The sequence below is a fragment of the Rhipicephalus sanguineus genome, chromosome 10 (genome assembly GCF_013339695.2).
Source record: "Rhipicephalus sanguineus isolate Rsan-2018 chromosome 10, BIME_Rsan_1.4, whole genome shotgun sequence".
Taxonomy (NCBI): Eukaryota; Metazoa; Arthropoda; class Arachnida; order Ixodida; family Ixodidae; genus Rhipicephalus; species Rhipicephalus sanguineus.
Window position 1 is genome coordinate 46,522,328 of NC_051185.1, and position 19,816 is coordinate 46,542,143.

The window sequence follows — 19,816 nt, forward strand, 5'->3', positions numbered from 1 at the left end:
GCTTTTAATAGGCAAAAGCGCGCTGCGCCACCGTTCGCTGCCAGCTCGTGAGGGACCGCCTTCAAAAATGCGTCGCGAGCGCCGAGAAACCTTACCGCTCGGACACTACGTCGTTACCGCTCGGACACTACACATATTTACAACCGCTCAGAGGCGATTATCACAGCAATATGGAAGCCTCTATTACAAAGGCGCGTAGAAAGACACGCTTGGGCGCGTTAACGTGTTCTGCGAACGTATCCCTGGCGCTCCTTCTAAAGTTACGTTTTCCCACGCTGAAAGTGACGCGGGCTTGAAAATTCTTGATTGTGGGGCCGTTTCGGCGCAGTTCGGCGCAATTTTTGCAATTTTTATGCTTTTGGAGCAGCTTGGCGCAGGAAAACGGAATCGTATCAAAAATGCGCAATATGCGCAGCTGTCTCACCCCTGGGGTTGAATTTTTTCGCAACATCCAGTCCAAAAATGTGTAATTTTTTTTATTGCTGAAATAAATTCTTCAGAGGATTCTATTTCAGAAAAAAATTGTCTAAATTTTTTTTTCGTGACCGTAAGTGACAAAAAAATCATTTTTGTTGTTACATACACATGATTTATTCGTAGTAAAATCAAGCAAAATCCTAAAAAAAGAAACTTAACAGTTTCATATAAATAAAAATTCTGCATTGTATTAAACATAGCTCACAGACATACAAAAATAAGCGCACCAGAGTACTTTTCCGGTACAAAAATGTTAGTGCTCTAACACTAAAAACTTTTCAGCGTGATAGTCTATGAAGCATGGCTCGCCGCGCACGCTTTTCAGATATCGCTCCTTGATCGTCATCGGAGTCTGAACTCGTCAAAAAATCCTCGTCTGACAAACTGAAATCCAATGAATCAGATTCTTATTCGCAACTTGGGGAATAGTCCGCATCGGTAGAATCGCTGCTCGACTCACCGGCAGCAAAGCAACGGGCGCGCGCTTCCATAGCGTGCGAACTGCGTCAGTGAGCGCACGGAAGAAAACTCTATGGTTGTGCGCCCGTCCGGAAAGCAAAACGAGGGAAAAAGCTACAGTAATCCTTCGTCTTATCGCCAACAAGACGCAGGTAGTTCTTCTGAGACCCCAAAACAGGAAACGCAATCACGGCAGCGTCGTTTGTGTAACTTCAGCACCGCACGGAAACAGATGTAATCGCGCCCCAGGAAGCAATATAAACGAGAGAGTAACAAGCGGTCACCCTTTGAGAGATTAGAAACCAAACAGCCATCAGCTTCGTGGGCGCAAGAAGCGAAAACCACCTGAAGGACGAAACCGAAGCCAGACGGACCGCGTGCGCGCGTCCTGATGCGCAATTGAAGGCCTCTTTGGAAAGCAAAAAAAAAAAGACGGAGAGACTTCGGCGCTTTAAAAAATTCCACGTATTCCCGAAGCATGGCAGCACATTCCAAGCAAGAGAAATGATCGAAGAAGGCGCGCGTTTGAAACCAACCGCGCCGCGGGCGCACTCGGTTGCGCAACTGATAGCCGGCGCGCGGCGCGCCGTTTTGCGAAGCATAAAAAAAGCAACAACGGAGTGACATCGGCGCACGAAAAAAAATCTACGCATTCCCGAAGCGTGGCAGCACATGCAAAGCAAAAGAAATGATCAAAAAAGGCACGCACTTTAAACCAGCTGCACCGCGAACGCGCTCGAATGGGCAAACGAGAGCCGGCGCGCCGTTTTAGGAAGCAAAAAAGAAATACCGTATAAACACGTGTAAGGGCCGCACCCGTGTAAGGGCCGCACCCCGTTTTTTTTTAAGTGCATATTCTAAAAAAAAAATCCGCGTAATGGCCGCACCCACACTTTCCTCAACCAATACGTATTCAAAATGCGCGCGCGCGTAAGCTTCTAGGCGTAGTCGATAGATGGCGCAAGGAAACGCAACTATCATCGTCGTCACCAGAGTATATATATATATTTTTTTTGGATTTTATTCGTGTTAAGATGTTCGTGAAGTGGGCTAAAAATTTTAACTTTTTTATTAGTATTCATAGACCCGCCAACTAAAGGTTAAAGCAGGATTTTATCTTTAGCTTCTCACATCTCTATACAAACGCGCTATCGGCGCTATCCATATCGGCATTAGCATCACCAACTTTGGCATGGCGTTTGCATTGTTCGGTTTGTGCAGTTCAGCCAGCCATTTGCTGTAGTTTTCTACACTGTTCGATGACCTTCTTGCTAGCTTGTTTTCGACACGGCGTTCACGTTTTGGCATGATGGGCAAGTACCTGAATAGCTACACTGCTGGCTATAAGTTGAAGGTGATCGAGTATGCTCTCGAGCATGGGAAACGTGCCGCCGGCAGAAAATTCGACGTTGATGAGAAGTGTGTTCGACGTTGGTGTGCTCAAAAAGAAGCCTTGCGAAACACCAACAGCACTAAGCGCGCTTTCTGAGGAGAGCAGTGCAAGTTTCCCGATTTGAAAGAAGACTTGCTCCGCTATGTGACTGAAGTGCGGAATGATGGTCTCGCACTCACAACGGACATGCTGCGTGCCTTGGCGACTGTACTTGGGTGGATCCTATCTGCGTGGAGCTCGGTGTCGACGGACATTGTGTCCCGAAGTTTTAAAGTCACAGGGATATCTAACAGCTTGGATGGCACGGAAAATGACTGCTTGTGGGGTGACGGCGCTTCGCAGCACACCATCTCATCTCGGACTCCAAGTCTGAGGACTCGCCGAGTGACGACAATTGAGCACGTATGTCGCAAGAAATGTCGTATACTGCAATAAACGCTCTTCGTTCGCTAACTGGTGCGTTTTTACTTAAAAAAAAAAAAAAAATGTCGCATGTATGGGCCGCACCCTGAAAATTAACCCTCATTTCTTGAAAAAAAAAGTGCGGCCCTTACACGCGTTTATACGGTACAACGAAGAGACATCGGCGCATGAAAAAAATTCCACGTAAACCCGAAGTGTGGCAGCACAGGCCAAGCAAGAGAAATGATTGAAAAAGGCGCGCGTTCAAAAAATAAACGCTATGCGATATATATACAGCGAAAACCCTTTGGTACCAGAAAGCTTCTGCCGTACATGTACGGCGAAAACCCTCAAGGGGTTAACGGGTATGTGTCACTATGCAGCTACCTGAGAAAGAGTACAGAGAGAGAGAGAAAGAAAGAAAGAGAGAAACAAAGAGATGGAAAGAAAGAAAGAGAAAAATTCTTGCCGAAAAAAATTCTTCACGGGGGCGGGGTTCAAACCGGCATACGCTCAATCCGAAGGCAAGCGTCCCAACCACTCGGCTATTCAGGCACGCCAGCAGAACATAGCACAGCCTTGTATAATACGGTGTAGCAAAGATGTGGGAAAGGGAAGTGAGTGTGAGGAGGAGAGAAAAGAGTAGGGGAGAGAGTAAGCGTAGCACAGAAAGAATGAGAAAGAAAAAGAAAGAGAGAACATCAACGAAAGAGAAAGAAGTAGAGAGAGAAAAATGACGGAAAGAAAGAGGAAGCAAGCATCGCATTGTCTAGCAACCAAATACCGCACCACCTGGCCAAGCCGCACATGCGCAGTAGCTAGGCCACGCCCATCGACGGAGACATAGCGTGCAACCTCCACTCTCTAGTGCATAGCCTAGCTGAGTACTCCCGAGGAGGAAGCCACGCATCTCGAAGCTAGACGTGTCGGTCAACGGGGAGTACGAGCGGCGACGGGTCCGTGCTTCACTGTGCCCAGCTTTGCGTGACTTAGTGCAAACTGCCCGCAAGTTTTTTAATTTGGAGCTAAAGTCAAAACGAAAAAAAGCTAATTCTGGTTTGCAGAGGTGGCTTCACGGCAGTGCTTCACAGCTGTGTAGGAAGCTAGCTTCGTGGTAGAAAGTTTTCCGCGAATCGTTGTCGAGGGTGCAGTTATACGTGAGAATTTCATATTCCCAGTCAACTGCAGTGTTCCCCCCTCACCCCCTTCCTTAAAACTTTCTGCACTTCACCTGGTGTTGCACTACCTCTGCAATTGGCCCAACTTTGACCAAGCGATGATGACATGCGACGCCATCGTCACAATGACGTCACGTGACACTGAGGTTGTGTGAATTTTGGTAAGGCTAAGGGGACACTGTAATTCACTTCATTCATTTGTTCGAGTATCACATTGCTTTTTACCAACTTTCTTTATTTACCTTTCTTTTTTTTACCGTTCACGTCAAAGCTGGATGTTTCGACTCGTGAGATATATAAGGCGTTCCCCATAAAAAGAGTGTACAGTGCAGTCCACTTATAACGATATTGAGAAAAACGAAAAATATGATCATTATAACCGGTGATCGCTATATCTGGACTGCCGTCAAAAAAAAAATGCGGGACGTATCTCTGTAGCTCCGATCCCGAATTTACCACTTGCACTAAAGAATAGATGTTCTAGAAGGCAGGATGTCAAAAACAAAGTTTTATTTGAAGCTCCAACGAGAGTGTCAAGCTTTAGGCGCACCTAAATAGTCTCAACATGGTCTAAAGAGTCTTGAATTATCCGTGCGCCATTGCATGATGTACGAATGGTGCGTGCCGTTAACCACCGCGGCGGCAAGAGCGCACAACACGCAAGCACCACAAAAACTGCACACGCCGGCCAAAGCTCGGTTCATGTAACGGAACATCACGAAACTTCATATCAAGGCCGGCGACTAGGACGGGCTCCTGTACGGCGGCGGCAGAGCACGGCTGACATAATGACCACTCCGATAAGTCTCAAGAGCGAACAATGACCCGCCAACCACAACGGGAGACTTGCAGCTGTCCGCCAAGCATAGCGTGCCTGTACGGCCAGCCTGGTGCCTGCGCTCAACACTCGCTTCGTGCTACAACGGAACTTTCGAGGAATTCAAACCTAGCATCGCAGCGCGCACGGCCTCCGCGGCCAGCGCGGGGCGCACAGCTTTGTCGGCACGGAGGCGGGCCCGGCAGGCTGCCATTGGCTGCTTTAACTTTGAATCTCCATCGACCCTAGCGCCAATTTCGCCTTCAGTTACCGCCCCTTTCAAGCGGCCGCTAAACTAGCAAATTATTCAAGATGGTGTCGGTGACATAATTCTTTGGAACGTCGGAGCGGCGTGCCAACTTGCTTTTCGCCTTTTTTTTTCCTTTTCTTCCTCACCTTTCGGTGCCATTGTGGGCCACGCGCGAGCGGCGAGGCACAACATGTACTTTAACAACGTGAAGTGGCTAGCGCCATCTTGTGGTGCGCTGCGCAAGCTCGCGATGGCACTCGGCGCGTGGGCTCCGCGGGCGGGCGCGTGGCGCACGCAGCGCGGAAATGGCGGCAGATACGAACTCGCGTAGGTGAACGTTTCGCCCCGTCTCGGCATCGTTCATTTCAGGGGAACTTGGAAACGCATATGTAACGATTATTATACACAGAAAATGCCGGCCAGACGGCAAATTTCGATCGTTATATCCGATATGCGGCCAATAACATATCGTTATATATGGTTTTTTTCCTCATAGACTTAATGCATAAAATGACACACACATCTCGACCCATCGTTATAACCGATATATCGTTATATGTGGTATCGTTATAAGTGGACTGCACACGTCAAAGCTGGATGTTTCGACTTGTGAGATATATAAGGCGTTCCCCATAAAAATAAAAAGTGTACCAGGCTGCCTGGTCAATGGGTTGTCATCATGCACAGACTATGGGGACACGTTCCAAGCAACGTTCTTGGTGCACGCAGAGAAACTTGGAACCTCCTCACATACCTTCCGTGTTTCTGTTCATGTTACCTTTTTTCTAGGGGTGTGCGAATATTCGAAATGTCGAATATTTTTCGAATAGTGTTTGCTATTCAATTCGATTCGCACTGAAATTTGACTATTCGAACTATTCGAACTTCCCAAAGACAAATGCAGTCAACGTCCAATTGAAAGTGACCCCTTCAGATTGTCAATATGCTTCACCTCATAACACTCTCGTATTGCGGCAAAGCTGCCTTTCAAGCTCCGTTACGGTCGAACTTAGGCAAGAGACGTCTGATTGGAAGTGGTCCCTAGATTTTCAATGTGCTTCACCTCCTCACACCCCCGTATTGCGGCAAAGCTGCCTTTAAAGCTCCGTTACGGTCGAACTTGGCCAAGAGACAGTCAACGTCCGTTTGGAAGTGGTCCCTAGATTTTTTCAATATGCTTCACCTCATCACACCCCCGTATTGCGGCAAAGCTGCCTTTCAAGCTCCGCTACGGTCGCAAATGTATTAACTCAAGAAAACGCTGGTTCCAATATGGAGATGAAAGATGTGGCAGAGTTGGGGTCTCAATTAATGCTGTTTTGGACCTGAAATTTGGGCAGGAAGTCCAAAAAATCGGACGCCGAAGCTTTTTAGCATCCAAAATTTCAGGTGTTCTTATATATCGTCGTCTACGAGGCAGACTTGGAACTCCGGACTTGAAGAGAGCACACCCCTGTCCGCCACATCAGTTGGCCTTCCACAGAAGTTGAAAGAGAAGGAGAGGCTGAGGAAATGGCATCTTTGCCTATCACGTGTAAAGTGCTGTTGGCAACACTTTGGTTGCACCAAATCATGTACATAAATACAATTCGGCCTCTACATTGCCTCATTCTTGATAAGAAAGACAACTGTGAAATATGACCCCACCAGCTCTTCATCAACCTAGCGAAAAGAAACACTTTCATGTTGCTATCTCACAAGAACATACTTAGGGATTCTTTGCAAGTTTTTCTGTAATTTCACTTCGAATTATTCGAAAAATGTTTGAGAAATATACGAAAATTATTCGAAATTATTCGATTCGATTCGCACTCAATCTTTATTACTTGAATTCGCTTCGCACCCAAAATTTTGCTATTCGCACAGCTCTACTTTTTTCCTAGTTGCAAAAGCCAAGACAGCGTCAGGTGTTAGTGCACGTCATATTTATTTATTGAACGCTTGTTACGCTCAGGATCGCACTGAACTTGGGTAAATATGACGACTGTACATTGATATCTATGCTGTAATCACTGAATTCATTGTGTACTAAACGATAGTTATTTCTCCGCTCTTTTATGTTTTACATCTCTGTGCTCACCAGGTCATTTGCATGCTTTCAAACATTCAACCCACTAGAAATGCTAATCCATCAGAAATCCAAAAAAACAGAAATTCAGGGGCAGGTGGAAGCTGGAGGGATGAAAAATCCTGGTAATACGGGGTCACTGGAGCCAACGTTTCAACAAATGGCCTTGTTTCCTTCAAGGCAGCAGGTCTTCTTCAATTGCTGCCTCGAAGAAGACAAGACGACTTGTCAAAACGATGTCTGCAGCGACACCTCGTGTTCCAAGAATTTCTCATCGTAACCTCAGAAGTCACTTGTACCAACACATAACTGATTATCAGCCTCTGTAACGTGGCTCCGCAGCGACAGCCGTCCAGGCTCGCACGGCATCGCGATCATCCCTCAACGACCACACTCCCTATGACAAACAACTTCTGCTGCAGATGATGGTTACCTTCTGCTGCAGATGAGGCTCCCCGACTTTTCCTCCTGGCGGCGAACGGCTCGCTGCCAGCGAAGGCACCACGCCCACCACCTTGGGGCGGGTGGCGCCGTCCTTCTTGGTAGGGATCCGTGATGGCCGCGTCGGCCGCTCCTCCCGATATTCGTCCAGGCTGCTTTCGGACGACTCGGACGACGGCGAGTCCAGGCTCTTGCCCGACACCGGTGTCGTCGTCGTTGCCGTTTGCGCGGTTGTGACGGGAGTGGTGGCGCCGGCGCCGGGACTGGTGGGGCTACGGCCGGTTGGGCTGCGGCCGGTCGGGCTGCGACCAGTCGGGCTGCGACCGGACACCTCATTCCAGCCTGGTGCACCCGAGGTCCTGGTGGGAGAGTAGGTGAAGGCCAGGCCCGTGGCCTGGCGCACTGCTCCGTCACCACTGCCGGGCCGGCCCGTTGGCGACGTGGACTGCCCGCCGGAGGCCGCGTCCACGGGGGGAGGGCTGTAGCTGAAACCGCCGCCCCGCGTTGGGCTGTACGGACGCTTGGAGTCGTCGGCTGGGACCTGCAACGTGGGAGACAAAAGAATCAATAATGATTTTTGGGGCTTGATGTCCCAATACCAACAGGGTGGTTACTTGGGCTGGTTGGTAATGCATTTTAAAAGGAACATACTTTCTTTGTGCACAGAACGTTTGAGAAAAGAAGTCAGATAGGACAGAGCACACTGACTTCTTTACTCAAACGTTCTGCGCACAAAGAAAGTATTTTCCTTTTTGAGTCCCAATACCATGGTATGATTGTGAGCCACGCCATAGTGGAGGGCTCCAGAAATTTTGACCACCTGGGGTTCTTTAAAGTGCTCCTAAATATAAGCACACAGGCCTCTAGCATTTCGCCTCCATCAAAATGCGGCCACCACAGCCGGGATTCGATCTCGCGACTTTCGGGTCAGCAGTCGAGCACTGCAACCGCTAGACCACTACGGCAGGTGGGAGATGAAAGAACAGAGAGAAGTTCAGCATGGGACTTTTGGCCTGCACCACCACTCACACAGGCTGTCCGCAAATGCCTTCCCTGACCAACCGATTCACATTTGAAACGGGCACTAGACCGAAATATGATTTCACTTGTACTGGTAGATTATCCTTCCACAATAACAAGAAGACAACTCTTGCCATGACAAGACAATTGGTATGCCAGGAAAGGCGTAAAAAGGAAAGACAGGTGGCAATGTCGTCTTTTCCGTACCAGTTCCCGTACCAGCTCGCTTTCACGTCCTAGACTTTGTTATACTTTAACAGTAAAAATTGCTTACATCATGTACCGAGAGTCAAGAGACTCGAAAACAGCGAGTTTAGGGAACATTTATTGAGCCAAAGAGGCCAAATTATGGAAGGATTCTTTGAAACCCATGACGTCACACCAGCAACATAACTATTTACATATATTTTTTTTTAATTGGAAGTTTGGTCATGTTAATGTTCTCTTCTAGCAATGAACTTCTGACCAAGAAATTACGACAATAGAGTTGTCAGAGAATAATTTACAAGTCTAAACTGAACTAGTGCTTCGCTTTATCCCTTTAAAATTACAGCACGAAGAGACTATGCAGGCAAGAGCAATGCTGGAAGCAGGACGACTGTTGTCACACGGCTGTATTTTTTAAAGTAACAACACGTCTAATTTCAATGCGTATACATATGCCAGATCAAGTCCATTTTTGGAAATATATCAACAGCAGCAGCAGTTGGAAGGCTGAGGGCGTCAAGCAGCAAATTCATCGATTTTCTATTCCTCACCTTAGAGCTAAGCGACCTCTTTGATGTACTAGACGCCAATCTGTTTTTAACCCCTTGGGCCCTCTCACGTGTCTTTTACCCAAAATAAGCAAAAAGCACTTCCACAACTCTTTCCACACCGTGCCACAGCACAAGAGACGCTTCTAAACTAGCAACGAGGAAAATAAAGTGAAGAGATAATGGCATCTGCCTGCTGTCCTCAGAGTCTTACAGCAAATTTTTTTTTTTTTTTCAATGTGATGCAAAAATCTAGCCCCATGGTTAAACAGTTATGAAGCATTTCCGCGATTCCTATAAAACGAGGTCATCCAAGTCCATCTGCAACCTACAAGCAGCAGCTGCCAGAGTCTTCCACATGCATGCGACTCACATTCCCCTCCTAAGCTATTGTCTCATATCTTAAGAGTTTGTCAAAAAGAAAAGTTCATCTCTGCTAACACTTATCACAGTTTCATCACCAGTCCATCATGAAGCAATATTTTTAATTGATGCTGTTAACCTCGCATTGTGCGCGTTACAAGCGAAACACCTCCAGTTATGGAGGAACAAGAGTGGACTCCCTTTGCTAGTTAGAGCAAACTTTTTCTTTCCTACAACTAAGGGCTGCGTGATAAACGTTGCTTACCTGAACGGAAGAAGGGGAACTTTTTTCGAGGGGCTCGTTTATTTTGAAGAATGTGTTCCTTGCCGAGTTGGTGCCTGAGTTTGTTGAACATGTTATTTCTAGTGCAATGCTTGAAACGGGAAGAAAGGGCAGAGAACAGAGACAGCAGCGCTAGCTCTATCTTTGCTGTCTCTTTTTTCTGTGCTTTCTTCGCGTTTCAAGCATTGTGCCAGAAATAACATGTTCAGCAAGCTCGTTTCTTTTGTTACACCCTTGTCACATGGGCATTTGGACGGCCTGCCAACCAATAGTCTATTGACTCAATGGTCAAGCAAGAGCTGCAATGCAGGACGTTTCGAAGGCAATCGAGTCAATAGTCTGTAGAGTCAACGGAGCACTCACAACTCTATCAAAACTTCAATAGCCAATCAGCATCAGAAGCGGAAACAGCTTTCACAGTGTGCTCGTACTCACAATTAGAAAAAAAATTTTTACCAGTGTGCTTTAACTCTTTCCAGCACAGAGGTCACCCCCGGTAACCCCCTTTTCTTCATTTTTTTTTTTTCTCTTGAAGCACACGAGCTCCTTGCGTCAGATTTTATACAGTGCATTTTCTAAAGCTTTCAACATAGTGACAGAGATGATGCCACTTCGTTTGGGCTTCAATATTACGGGTTACGTCTGTTTTCATCCGGCTGCCGTTGTCTTCAACTGCGCGCTACACGACGGACCCAAGATATTTTTACAGAAATGAAAGTATGTCCGGTCCTTATTAAGTTGATAGCCTAGGACAACACGTTGTATAAGTAGCTGATACTAAGGAATCTAGAAATTAAGAGCTGTACTCGGTCAGCACAGAGCACTATGTCGCTGAAGTTGATGATCACCTAGAGTGACCACCGTGCATGAAGGGTCTTAGAAGGTTGGTAATATATTATTTTTTTATTGGTGCTTGGAGGAGAAGTTTTGCGAAATACTTTAATGAGCCTTCAAGATTGAGATGGATGCGTGGTACATACAATGTCCCCATGCTCCTGCAGGAAAAAAGCACTGTTTTGCAGCCTTCCACTGAAACTGACTGGCAGACCCTTACTGCATGGCAGTCACCTGTGGTGACCACCTCATATCTCTTGAACTAAAGATGCCAATTTTTTTTTTTTGCTTGGGAGAAAATCATTTTCTCAAAAAGAATTCACCATTTTTTGCATGAAACTCTGTTTCCTGCCAAAAATGCAGTTCTGTGCATCAAAGAATTTAAAGGGAGTATAATTGATTGTTATTATTTAACCCTTTGAGGGTCGAATTTTTTCGCGAAATCCAGTCCAAAAATGTGTAATTTTTTTATTGCTGAAATAAATTCTTCAGACGATTCTATTTAAGAAAAAAATTGTCTAAAATTTTTTTTCGTGACCGTAAAGTGACAAAAAATCTGTTTTGTAGTTACATACATATGGTTTATTCGTAGTAAAATCAAGCAGAATCCTAAAAATAAAGCTTCACAGTTTTTTATGAATAAAAAGTATGCATTGTAATAAACATAGCTCACAAACATACAAAAATAAGCACACCAGAGTACGTTTCCGGTTAAAAACGCTCGTGCTCTATACACTAAAAACTTTTCAGCGTGTGATATCCTTTGAAGCATGGCTCCCCGCGCACGCGTTTCAGATGTCGCTCCTTGATCGTCATCGGAGTCTGAACTCGTCAAAAAATCCTCGTCTGACGAACTGAAATCCAATGAATCGGATTCTGATTCGGCACTTGGGGAATAGTCCGCATCGGAATAATCACTGCTCGACTCACCGGCAGCAGCGCAACCGGCGCGCGCTTCCATAGCGTAAGCGAACTGCGTCAGTGAGCGCACGTGCGGAAGAAAAATATGGTTGTGCGCCCGTCCGGAAAGGAAAACGAGTGAAAAAGCTACAGTAATACTTCGTCTTATCGCCAACAAATAGTTAGTTTTTCCGAGACCCCAAAACAGGAAACGCAATCACGGCGGCGTCGTTTGTGTAATTTAGCGCCGCACGGAAACAGATGTAATCGCGCGCCGGGGTGCAATAAACGAGAGAGTAACAAGCGGTCACCCTTTGAGAGATTAGAAACCAAACAGCCATCAGCTTTGCGGGCGCAAGAAGCGAAAACCACCCGAAGGACGAAACCGAAACCAGGCCGGACCGCGTGCGCGCGTTCTGATGCGAGACTACAAGCCGCCGCGCCTCTTTGGAAAGAAAAAAAAAAAAGACGGAGAGACATTGGCGCATTAAAAAAAATTACACGTATTCCCGAAGCGTGGCAGCACATTCCAAGCAAGAGAAATGGGAGAAGGCGCGCGTTGAAACCAAAGCGCGCCGCGGGCGCTCTCGGTTGCGCAAGCGATAGCCGGCGCGCGGCGCGCCATTTTGCGAAGCATAAAAAAAGCAACAACGGAGAGACATCGGAGCATGAAAAAAATTCCACGTGTTCCCGAAGCGTGGCAGCACATGCCAAGCAAGAGAAATGATCGAAAAAGGCACGCACTTTAAACCAGCTGCAACGCGAACGCGCTCGGATGGGCAAGCGATAGGCGGCGCGGCGTTTTGGGAAGCGAAAAGAAAATACAACGGAGAGACATCGGCGCATGAAAAAAATTCCACGTATTCCTGAAGTGTGGCAGCACAGGCCAAACAAAAGAAATGATCGAAAAAGGCGCGCATTTTAAAAATAAACGCTATGCCGTACATGTACGACGAAAACCCTTTGGTACCAGGAAGTTTCTGCCGTACATGTACGGCGAAAACCCTGAAGGGGTTAAAAGTATTTTTGCCACTTGGAATGTGTGAACTGCACATACTCTTGACAACAGCGACATGCTTGTCTTGGCTTGTCTTCATCGTGGATCTGCCTCGATGTGTCTCACTCACCACGGTTCCGCCGCTGAACTTAAAAACTAAATATGTATTCATAACTACGAATAAAAAATTTATTTAGATGTTTAAACATAAGCAACGTATATATTTCTGCTTTTAAGTTGATTTATATTACTTAACTTTAGGTGAAATGAATACGAAAATAAAGATCCGCAGTGCCACACAATTCTATGCAATGAACACCTGAACCATTCAACGGCCATTCGAAACTGCCGTGTAGCAGCGCGACAGCTCCATTGAGCTTAATAGAGCTGTGGCATCTCAATGGTCATCAACTGGATGGCCTTTCATTAGTGCCCGTGTGACAGAACGAAATGAACCCAACAGACAATTACCTGGTATGTGTACTCCTTGGTGTAAGGGCCCGACTGCCTCGCGGTGAAGCCACCTGGTCCTCGGCCCGCTGGGCGCGGTGTACTGGTGTCCGCAGGTCCGACCGTCTCCTCCTGCATCGTGTCCCCGCCCGACTTAGCCGGTGCCGCGCCTTTCCCCGTCGTGGGAGGCCAAAACTGCGCCGCGGCAGCGCCGCCCGCCCCTTTGCGGTAGCCGCCCCCCTCGGGCAGCGTCTGCTCCGCGAGCGGCACCAACTTCTCGCGAGACCGCGACAGCTCCAGTCGCGTGACGTCCTGGTCGCGGATGCTCTTCTCGGTGAAGCCGCCTTCGAGCCGCGTCTCCGACTTGGTCGGCCGCAGCTGGCGTTCCTCCTTCAAGCCGGACGAGGCTCCCTTGGCGGGCACGCGGTCGTCGGTGACGAAGACTTCGCGCACCAAGCCCGTGCCGGGGTCCTCCAGGCAAATCACCCGCACCCCGTCGTCGGTCTCGCCACCGCCCGACAAGCTCTTCTTGACGTGCGGCTCTTCTTTCGGGGACGTTCCCGGAGCCACCTTCTTGGCGTCCGCTTTGACACTCGGCTCCCCGACGCCGCCGTGAGGAGCCTTACCTTCGGAGGTTTTTGACGTCGCCGTTGGCGCAGCTTTCGTGGCCACAGCTTCGGCGGCCTTTGAGGCAGCCTGCAAACCCTTCTTTGCAGCCTCGACTCCGCTTGCGGGGCGGGCTTCCTTGGATGCCTGAGCGGTTGCGCCAGAGTCGGTCGCGGAGTGCGGGGGATCGGTATGCCGTCGGGGTAGCCATGCAGACAGCACGGTGACGTTAGGAGGGGAAGGCGTGCGTGTGGAGAGAAGGGGGCGAGGGAAAGAGAGAGAGAAAGAGAATACAAAGGGATGTTAGCAGGCACGCTGCGGGAGGCTCGTGCATGCAGAAGGCGTGCCCGCGCTGCATTCGCAACTGCCGAGAGCTATCGCGTACGTTAACGTGTCACTCGCTAATGATGAAAAAGAAAAAGTGCGAGTGCTCTCGCCAAGCATTGCCCAGCAGGCAAGGGCAGGCATGAGAAGAATTGGCAGCGCACTACAGACTCAGGTAGGCCAACTGGAACACCGAAGATAAACAGCTAGCCCAGTCAGCTACTAGAACAGTCCTAACAAACTAGATAAGGTCGGCTAAGTTCTCGAATCAACGTGCAGGCTTAATATGGGCTTAACACTAACATTCACAGAGTTCTGTCTTTGGAGATTGACTCCTTATCAGCAGAAGGCAGTGTGATGAAAAACAATCCCACCGTGTACGCGCTTGCTCATCTACACAAAATGCAGCATTCAAAACTGTAAAGCATGGCTCGCGTGAGATGGCACCCTGTGGTGAACAATGCCCTGACGTAATGATTGCCTAAATTTGCAATTCAATGCAAACAAGTCAATGCACTGAATATGCACTGCGATATCAACACAGAGTGGGTGTAAACAAAACTAAACAAAAACACTGCGACATATCTACGTTTCTGGGGTAGCAAGATGTCTGCTTCTGACGTAGTCAATGCGACATGTCTAGTCAATGGCAAATGGAACATATGGATACCATAGTAGCACTAAATTTTGATGAAGGTAAGCCGCAAATTAGCTGTCTCATTAAAGCTGCAATAAGTGTTTTGCACCGATACAACGAAATCTTTTTACCACATTTTGCCACAATGCTCTTTAAAGTTTGTAATTGGTTCCTCTCAGCATACTCAATACACACGCGCACACAAAAAACATGTGCCCAGGTACTAGCCGAACAAGTGCAAATTGTGACCTGATAATTCAATACCTGACACTCAAGACCCACTGATACCAAGCAAGGTAATCTAAACAAATAATGATAACGTATCCCCCTCACGGAGTCTAAATTTTTTTCTACAAACTAGACAGTGCATATAAAAGCAGAAAGCTGCACTAAGTATGAAATAAGGGGCCCCGTAATGTCCTATTTGTCCTATAATAAAGAACAAAACTTGCGTGCTGTTATCTTTTAGCTTTTCTTCATTCGGAAAACTGCGTTATCACAGCTCAGTCTAGATTTATTAGTATGCTTTTTGAAACTGTGTATCCACAGCCTGAAGGCCAAGCCAAGTGCAACGACCCCTCTGCTTGCATATTAACAACACAACCACCGTCACCAGAGCATATTTTGATGTCTTAAATGCCTGGCTTTGGTTTATTGTTTAGGAAAAGAGCAGTTGTTCTAACTTGCAAGCAAACAAAACAGTTATGTCATGTTCTTATGCTTCTGTTCAGTTCTGTCAAGGTGTATTTTTCTTTCTCTTTTTTTTTTTCCTGTTTGCTTTATCGCTTTATTTACTATTCCTCGGGCACACTCAGAGTACATGATGGGTTTTGACGAGTGCTACATGCTGCTGCTCTTCAATAATTTGCCCAATAGATCTTCTTCTGAGACAGCCATAAAGCACTAATATATGCTTATTTTTGCACAACTCTGCCCTAATTCAGCTGTAATTATTACGGCTAAAACCATAGCAAGCAAGTACTCGTTATAATTCCACAGGCCTACATTTCCAAATGTCACTGTCGGTATTACAACTTAAAGGATAAAACCACGAATGATGGCTCATTCTGTTGTGGGATTACTCTACTTCACTGCAACCGACTGACTGTTACTGAGAATACGTAGCAGCAATGAGTTAAGAACTGGGGAGGTATTCCGTAGCAATCACTATCACGAGGTTTCGCGTAGCTAAGCAGCACACACAACAACGCACACAGGCAACAGCGTTTCTGAAATTAAGGAGATTTAGCACGGCTCGGCACCGGACACACTGAAGTGATGGCCGACAGAGTTACAGGCACTGTGTAGAGCCAAACAGCTTGTCACATAATATTGTGCAAGTGATAATGTGATCATATCCCTGAAAGCTATTCCTCAAGAATACTGCCCTTGGGCCAGTCTTGCTTGCCTGTTCAGTATACATACTTTGGTTTGGGCGTCTTATGACGTAACGGAGGAAAAAAAAATTGTTCAAGCAGTTACACCTGGGGTGAAACAGATTATTACACATTTCCAAACCTAGCTTTCAAACCATAACTTCGCAGCCACTTTACAAAATCGACCACACAATATCTGCTTTCTTCATTTGATGCGCACAGATTATTAATAAAGCGAAATGTACTTCACTGCTCTGTAAGCTGTTCTTTCGAGGCCACTAACTGCACAAATTGACATTTATGAGCACAAAATATGCTTGGAACAGCTGAAAAATTTCGTGTGCTCCAAACATCATTATGTGAGGTAAGTATAGGAAAATATTCTTTAAATCGTCATATTACATAGGGTAATGTCCAAGAGAGAGGTGTCACAGAAATAGGCTGGCGAATCCTTGCTTACAGCAAGGTATTACTTGAACTATGTCATACACAACGCATACTTAACATCCTTACATGGCAAATAGAGCACAAACAAGGCTTTGCCGTTTTCACTACACCACATCACATGCTCAACTGCAGTAGAATGTCGCGAGATGGAACCTGAAGTAATGGGAAAAATATGTTGTACATAACGGCGAGTTTCACCAACTGAGAAAGGATGTAAAGGAGGGCAGCAGTCAAACATATTGCCTGTGACTCTACCGCATTACTTTTATACAGAGTTCCAATATCAAAAGAGTGCATATCTCAATCCGATTGAACATCGCATCCTGAGTTACGTAACAAAAGAAGTTGCTAAAATTTTTTTCTTTTTGTTCCTTTAGGGCACGAAAGTTCAGGCGCGTTAAAGTTTAGGGGGTGTTTCTTTTTAAATTCTGCTTTTTAGGCAATTGCAGGTTATTTGCTCAAGAGGCCGGACCAAAAAAAAAATTCACAGCATATCCACGGGTGAATGATGAAGAGCTTGGACGAAGCTCCTGAAGCAATCATGGTTACACCGTGAAATCTTCAGTGGTTTTGCCCAGCAGTAATCAAAGCGATAGCCCAGTACATCATCAAAGACGTGACACTGTATATATTTATACAAGAGATTTTATTAATCGTAAGTGGTACCTAGACGTGGCTTCCGTTCGCCCTTCATTATAACGGCTTTATGGTCGGTGAAGTGATGGATCGGTGATGGGTCGTAGTGGGATGTTTGCAAAGACGAAGTAGTGGGCAGTTCGCAAAGGATCAGTGATGGGCGATACTGTTCGGGAGATACTGCTGGTTACGCCTTACGCCTTATGCCGGACGCGTGACAAGGTTAGACTAAGAGGAGCTTCGCCCCTAAAAAACAACGACATCGTTACGCACATCACGGGTATGGGGCACTGGTAAAGAGCGTGAAATGAAAACACCTCTTGCTAGACAAATATTACGCCAAGCAATCAATACGTCAGTTGGCAATAACCAAAACTCCTCCCACCGGGAGCTTCTGTCCCCTGCGACATGCTTCCCAGCATGCATTGCAACGTGCAGCGTCACCTTCCGTGCTCCAAATGACGCTCTTCGCAAGACTTTGTTCTAACAGGCATTCCCGCACAGGCCTAGTTTGCGGTTAGGCAAACAAACTAGTACCAGGCGTGTCAAGATGACGGATGACAGTTAGAGTGAGTGCAGCGAGGTATGGCACCATACCACCTTACATGCACTGTGGGACAGTTGCAGCCACGTTTTTTTTTTTTTTTTTAGAAAGCAAGGAGGATGCTTGGTATTATGCGGCGTGACGTCGAAGACACGTGAAGAACCATCCCTGCCGAGTTGATGAAGAAGCACTCCCCCAACACCTTGAAGGTCCCAACAAAACAAACCGCACACACCGAAACAAGCACAAATTGGCTCCTACAAAAAAAATCAAAACCCGTGTTCTTGATTGATTGCTTTTTGAAGACGTTGATTCTTGTCGTGAGCCAGACAGCTGAACCAGTAGAAGCACGCATGACAATGTTGCAAGTGCACGTGGATGTGCTAATTTTACGATGCGGCAGTTCCAAGGGCCCGTAATTTAAGTGTTAAAAAAGAAGAAACCCATCACAAATCACTCTAATATGGCATATCATAGTTATAACAAATAATAGCTACGCTAAAGGCAACAGACATAGTACAGAAAATATTCCTTTATCATTTGACTACCGCTAGGTCTTCCGCTTATCACTCTTCCGTTTATCAACGTTCAAAAGCCGCAAAAGACGCACTTGCAAAAAGCTTCTACATTCGTTTACAAAAGCACATTTTAGCGATCTCCTCGGTGCATTTGTTGTTTCTGATACACCTAATTTTCATTTTATAAAGCTGTCCTCACAGAAGATACTCGTGTTATTTATATTAGTGACTTTTTTTTTTGCATGCTTTCACTATTATCTGAAAGTAGAAAAGTGCTGACACAGACTTCTGATAAGTTTCACTGCATCAGCACGTCGTACAATGGTTACTACACAAACTCGCGACTTCAATAGAAAAGTTGACCATGAAATCTACAGTCATTCAGAACTTGATGCAATTTGACAAAAGCAATCAATCAATTAATCTAAAACACAAAACGAGACTACCCTTTTCCCGTAATCAACTTTTCTCGGCCTCCTACCTGCATCCAAAGTCAGTTCGTTTACTTACCCAATAACGAAGCAGATAAGATGCAAGTGCTGCAAAAACAAGGATAAGCAGGAGAGCTAGGGCAGGCTTATTTATTGTTGTTTGTTTTTATGCTTTGGTAAGCAGACCAGACAAGCATTCTTTTTCTGAGTGCGAACTCCATCCCTCAAAACTACACGTCGGATAAGTGTTTTTGGATGCTCAATCCACACTGAAGTTGCTCAATCATTGAGTTAACTACTCACAGCATCATTACCACGCAATTCAGTGATAATGTGAACAGAAGGTAGCTGAGAATTTCGACATATAATTGTGCCTTGCTCGGTTTTTCCGATCATAATCAGACCCTCATATTCCTAAAATCTATTTAAACAGGACGCTGTTTGTCGTGCTACTACAGTGCTTTCATTCGTACTCCTCCCCCCACTGCCTAATTATCACTGTTATCAAGTTGTCGACCGGCACAAGATGTGCGAACCCACAGCATTCGATATTTCTCAAAATGAATTCAGATGTCTACAAATATCTAACAATTTTGAACAGCAAATCAAAGCACTCATTATTCGATTCGGACTATGGTTTGAACAGCCACTGTTCAAAATTCTGAATGCTCCGTACTGACAGCTTTTGAACAATCCGCGCCATTACGCAGGTGACTCACAAACTAATTTTAATTAACGAGATGAACATCATTTGGGAACTGAACTGCTAACCAACGAACGAGTTACACAATGTGGATTTTCGTCGTTCTCAGACACCATATGAGGATTACTGGGAAGCCACACAACATGTATTTGACTCGGCATCGCCAATATCCTCACTGCATTGAATTCAGATTCAAGAACTGTCATTCGCACCTGCTCACGAAATCGATCTCATCAGAAGAATGCTACTACCACAACCCAGCTAAGCGAGGAGTCCATCATACCACCCGTCATTCACATGCAAGAAAGGCAACGAAGACCATATAAAACATTTTTTAGAGATGACCAGAATATGCCAGGAGCAAACAAAAGAGGGCGCTGGGTACTGACCCCGTCTTCGTGGAGGGGGCTCCTGTCGTCGGGCGTCTTGGCTTCTTGGCTGAGGCGCTGGTCTTTCTTGGTGTCCATGGGCAACATGACGGCCACGCCTCCAACTGGGATAGTCCTC

At 46.3% G+C, this 19,816-nt stretch overlaps 1 protein-coding gene across 2 annotated transcripts in view; it reads right to left on the bottom strand.

Annotated features, from left to right (window-relative positions):
• LOC119371800 (protein 4.1 homolog) overlaps positions 1-19,816 on the bottom strand; it is a 72,179-nt gene that overhangs the window by 15,912 nt on the left and 36,451 nt on the right. Inside the window, exons 12-14 of one of the 2 annotated variants that reach the window (XM_037642253.2) lie at positions 19,699-19,815; positions 13,109-13,219; positions 7,478-8,026 (exon numbers count right to left, since the gene is read on the bottom strand). In XM_037642253.2, coding sequence (XP_037498181.1) covers positions 7,478-8,026; positions 13,109-13,219; positions 19,699-19,815 — 777 coding nt within the window. Of the gene's footprint in view, positions 1-7,477; positions 8,027-13,108; positions 13,841-19,698; position 19,816 lie in introns of both variants that reach the window. The other variant, XM_037642252.2, reaches the window with a different exon arrangement.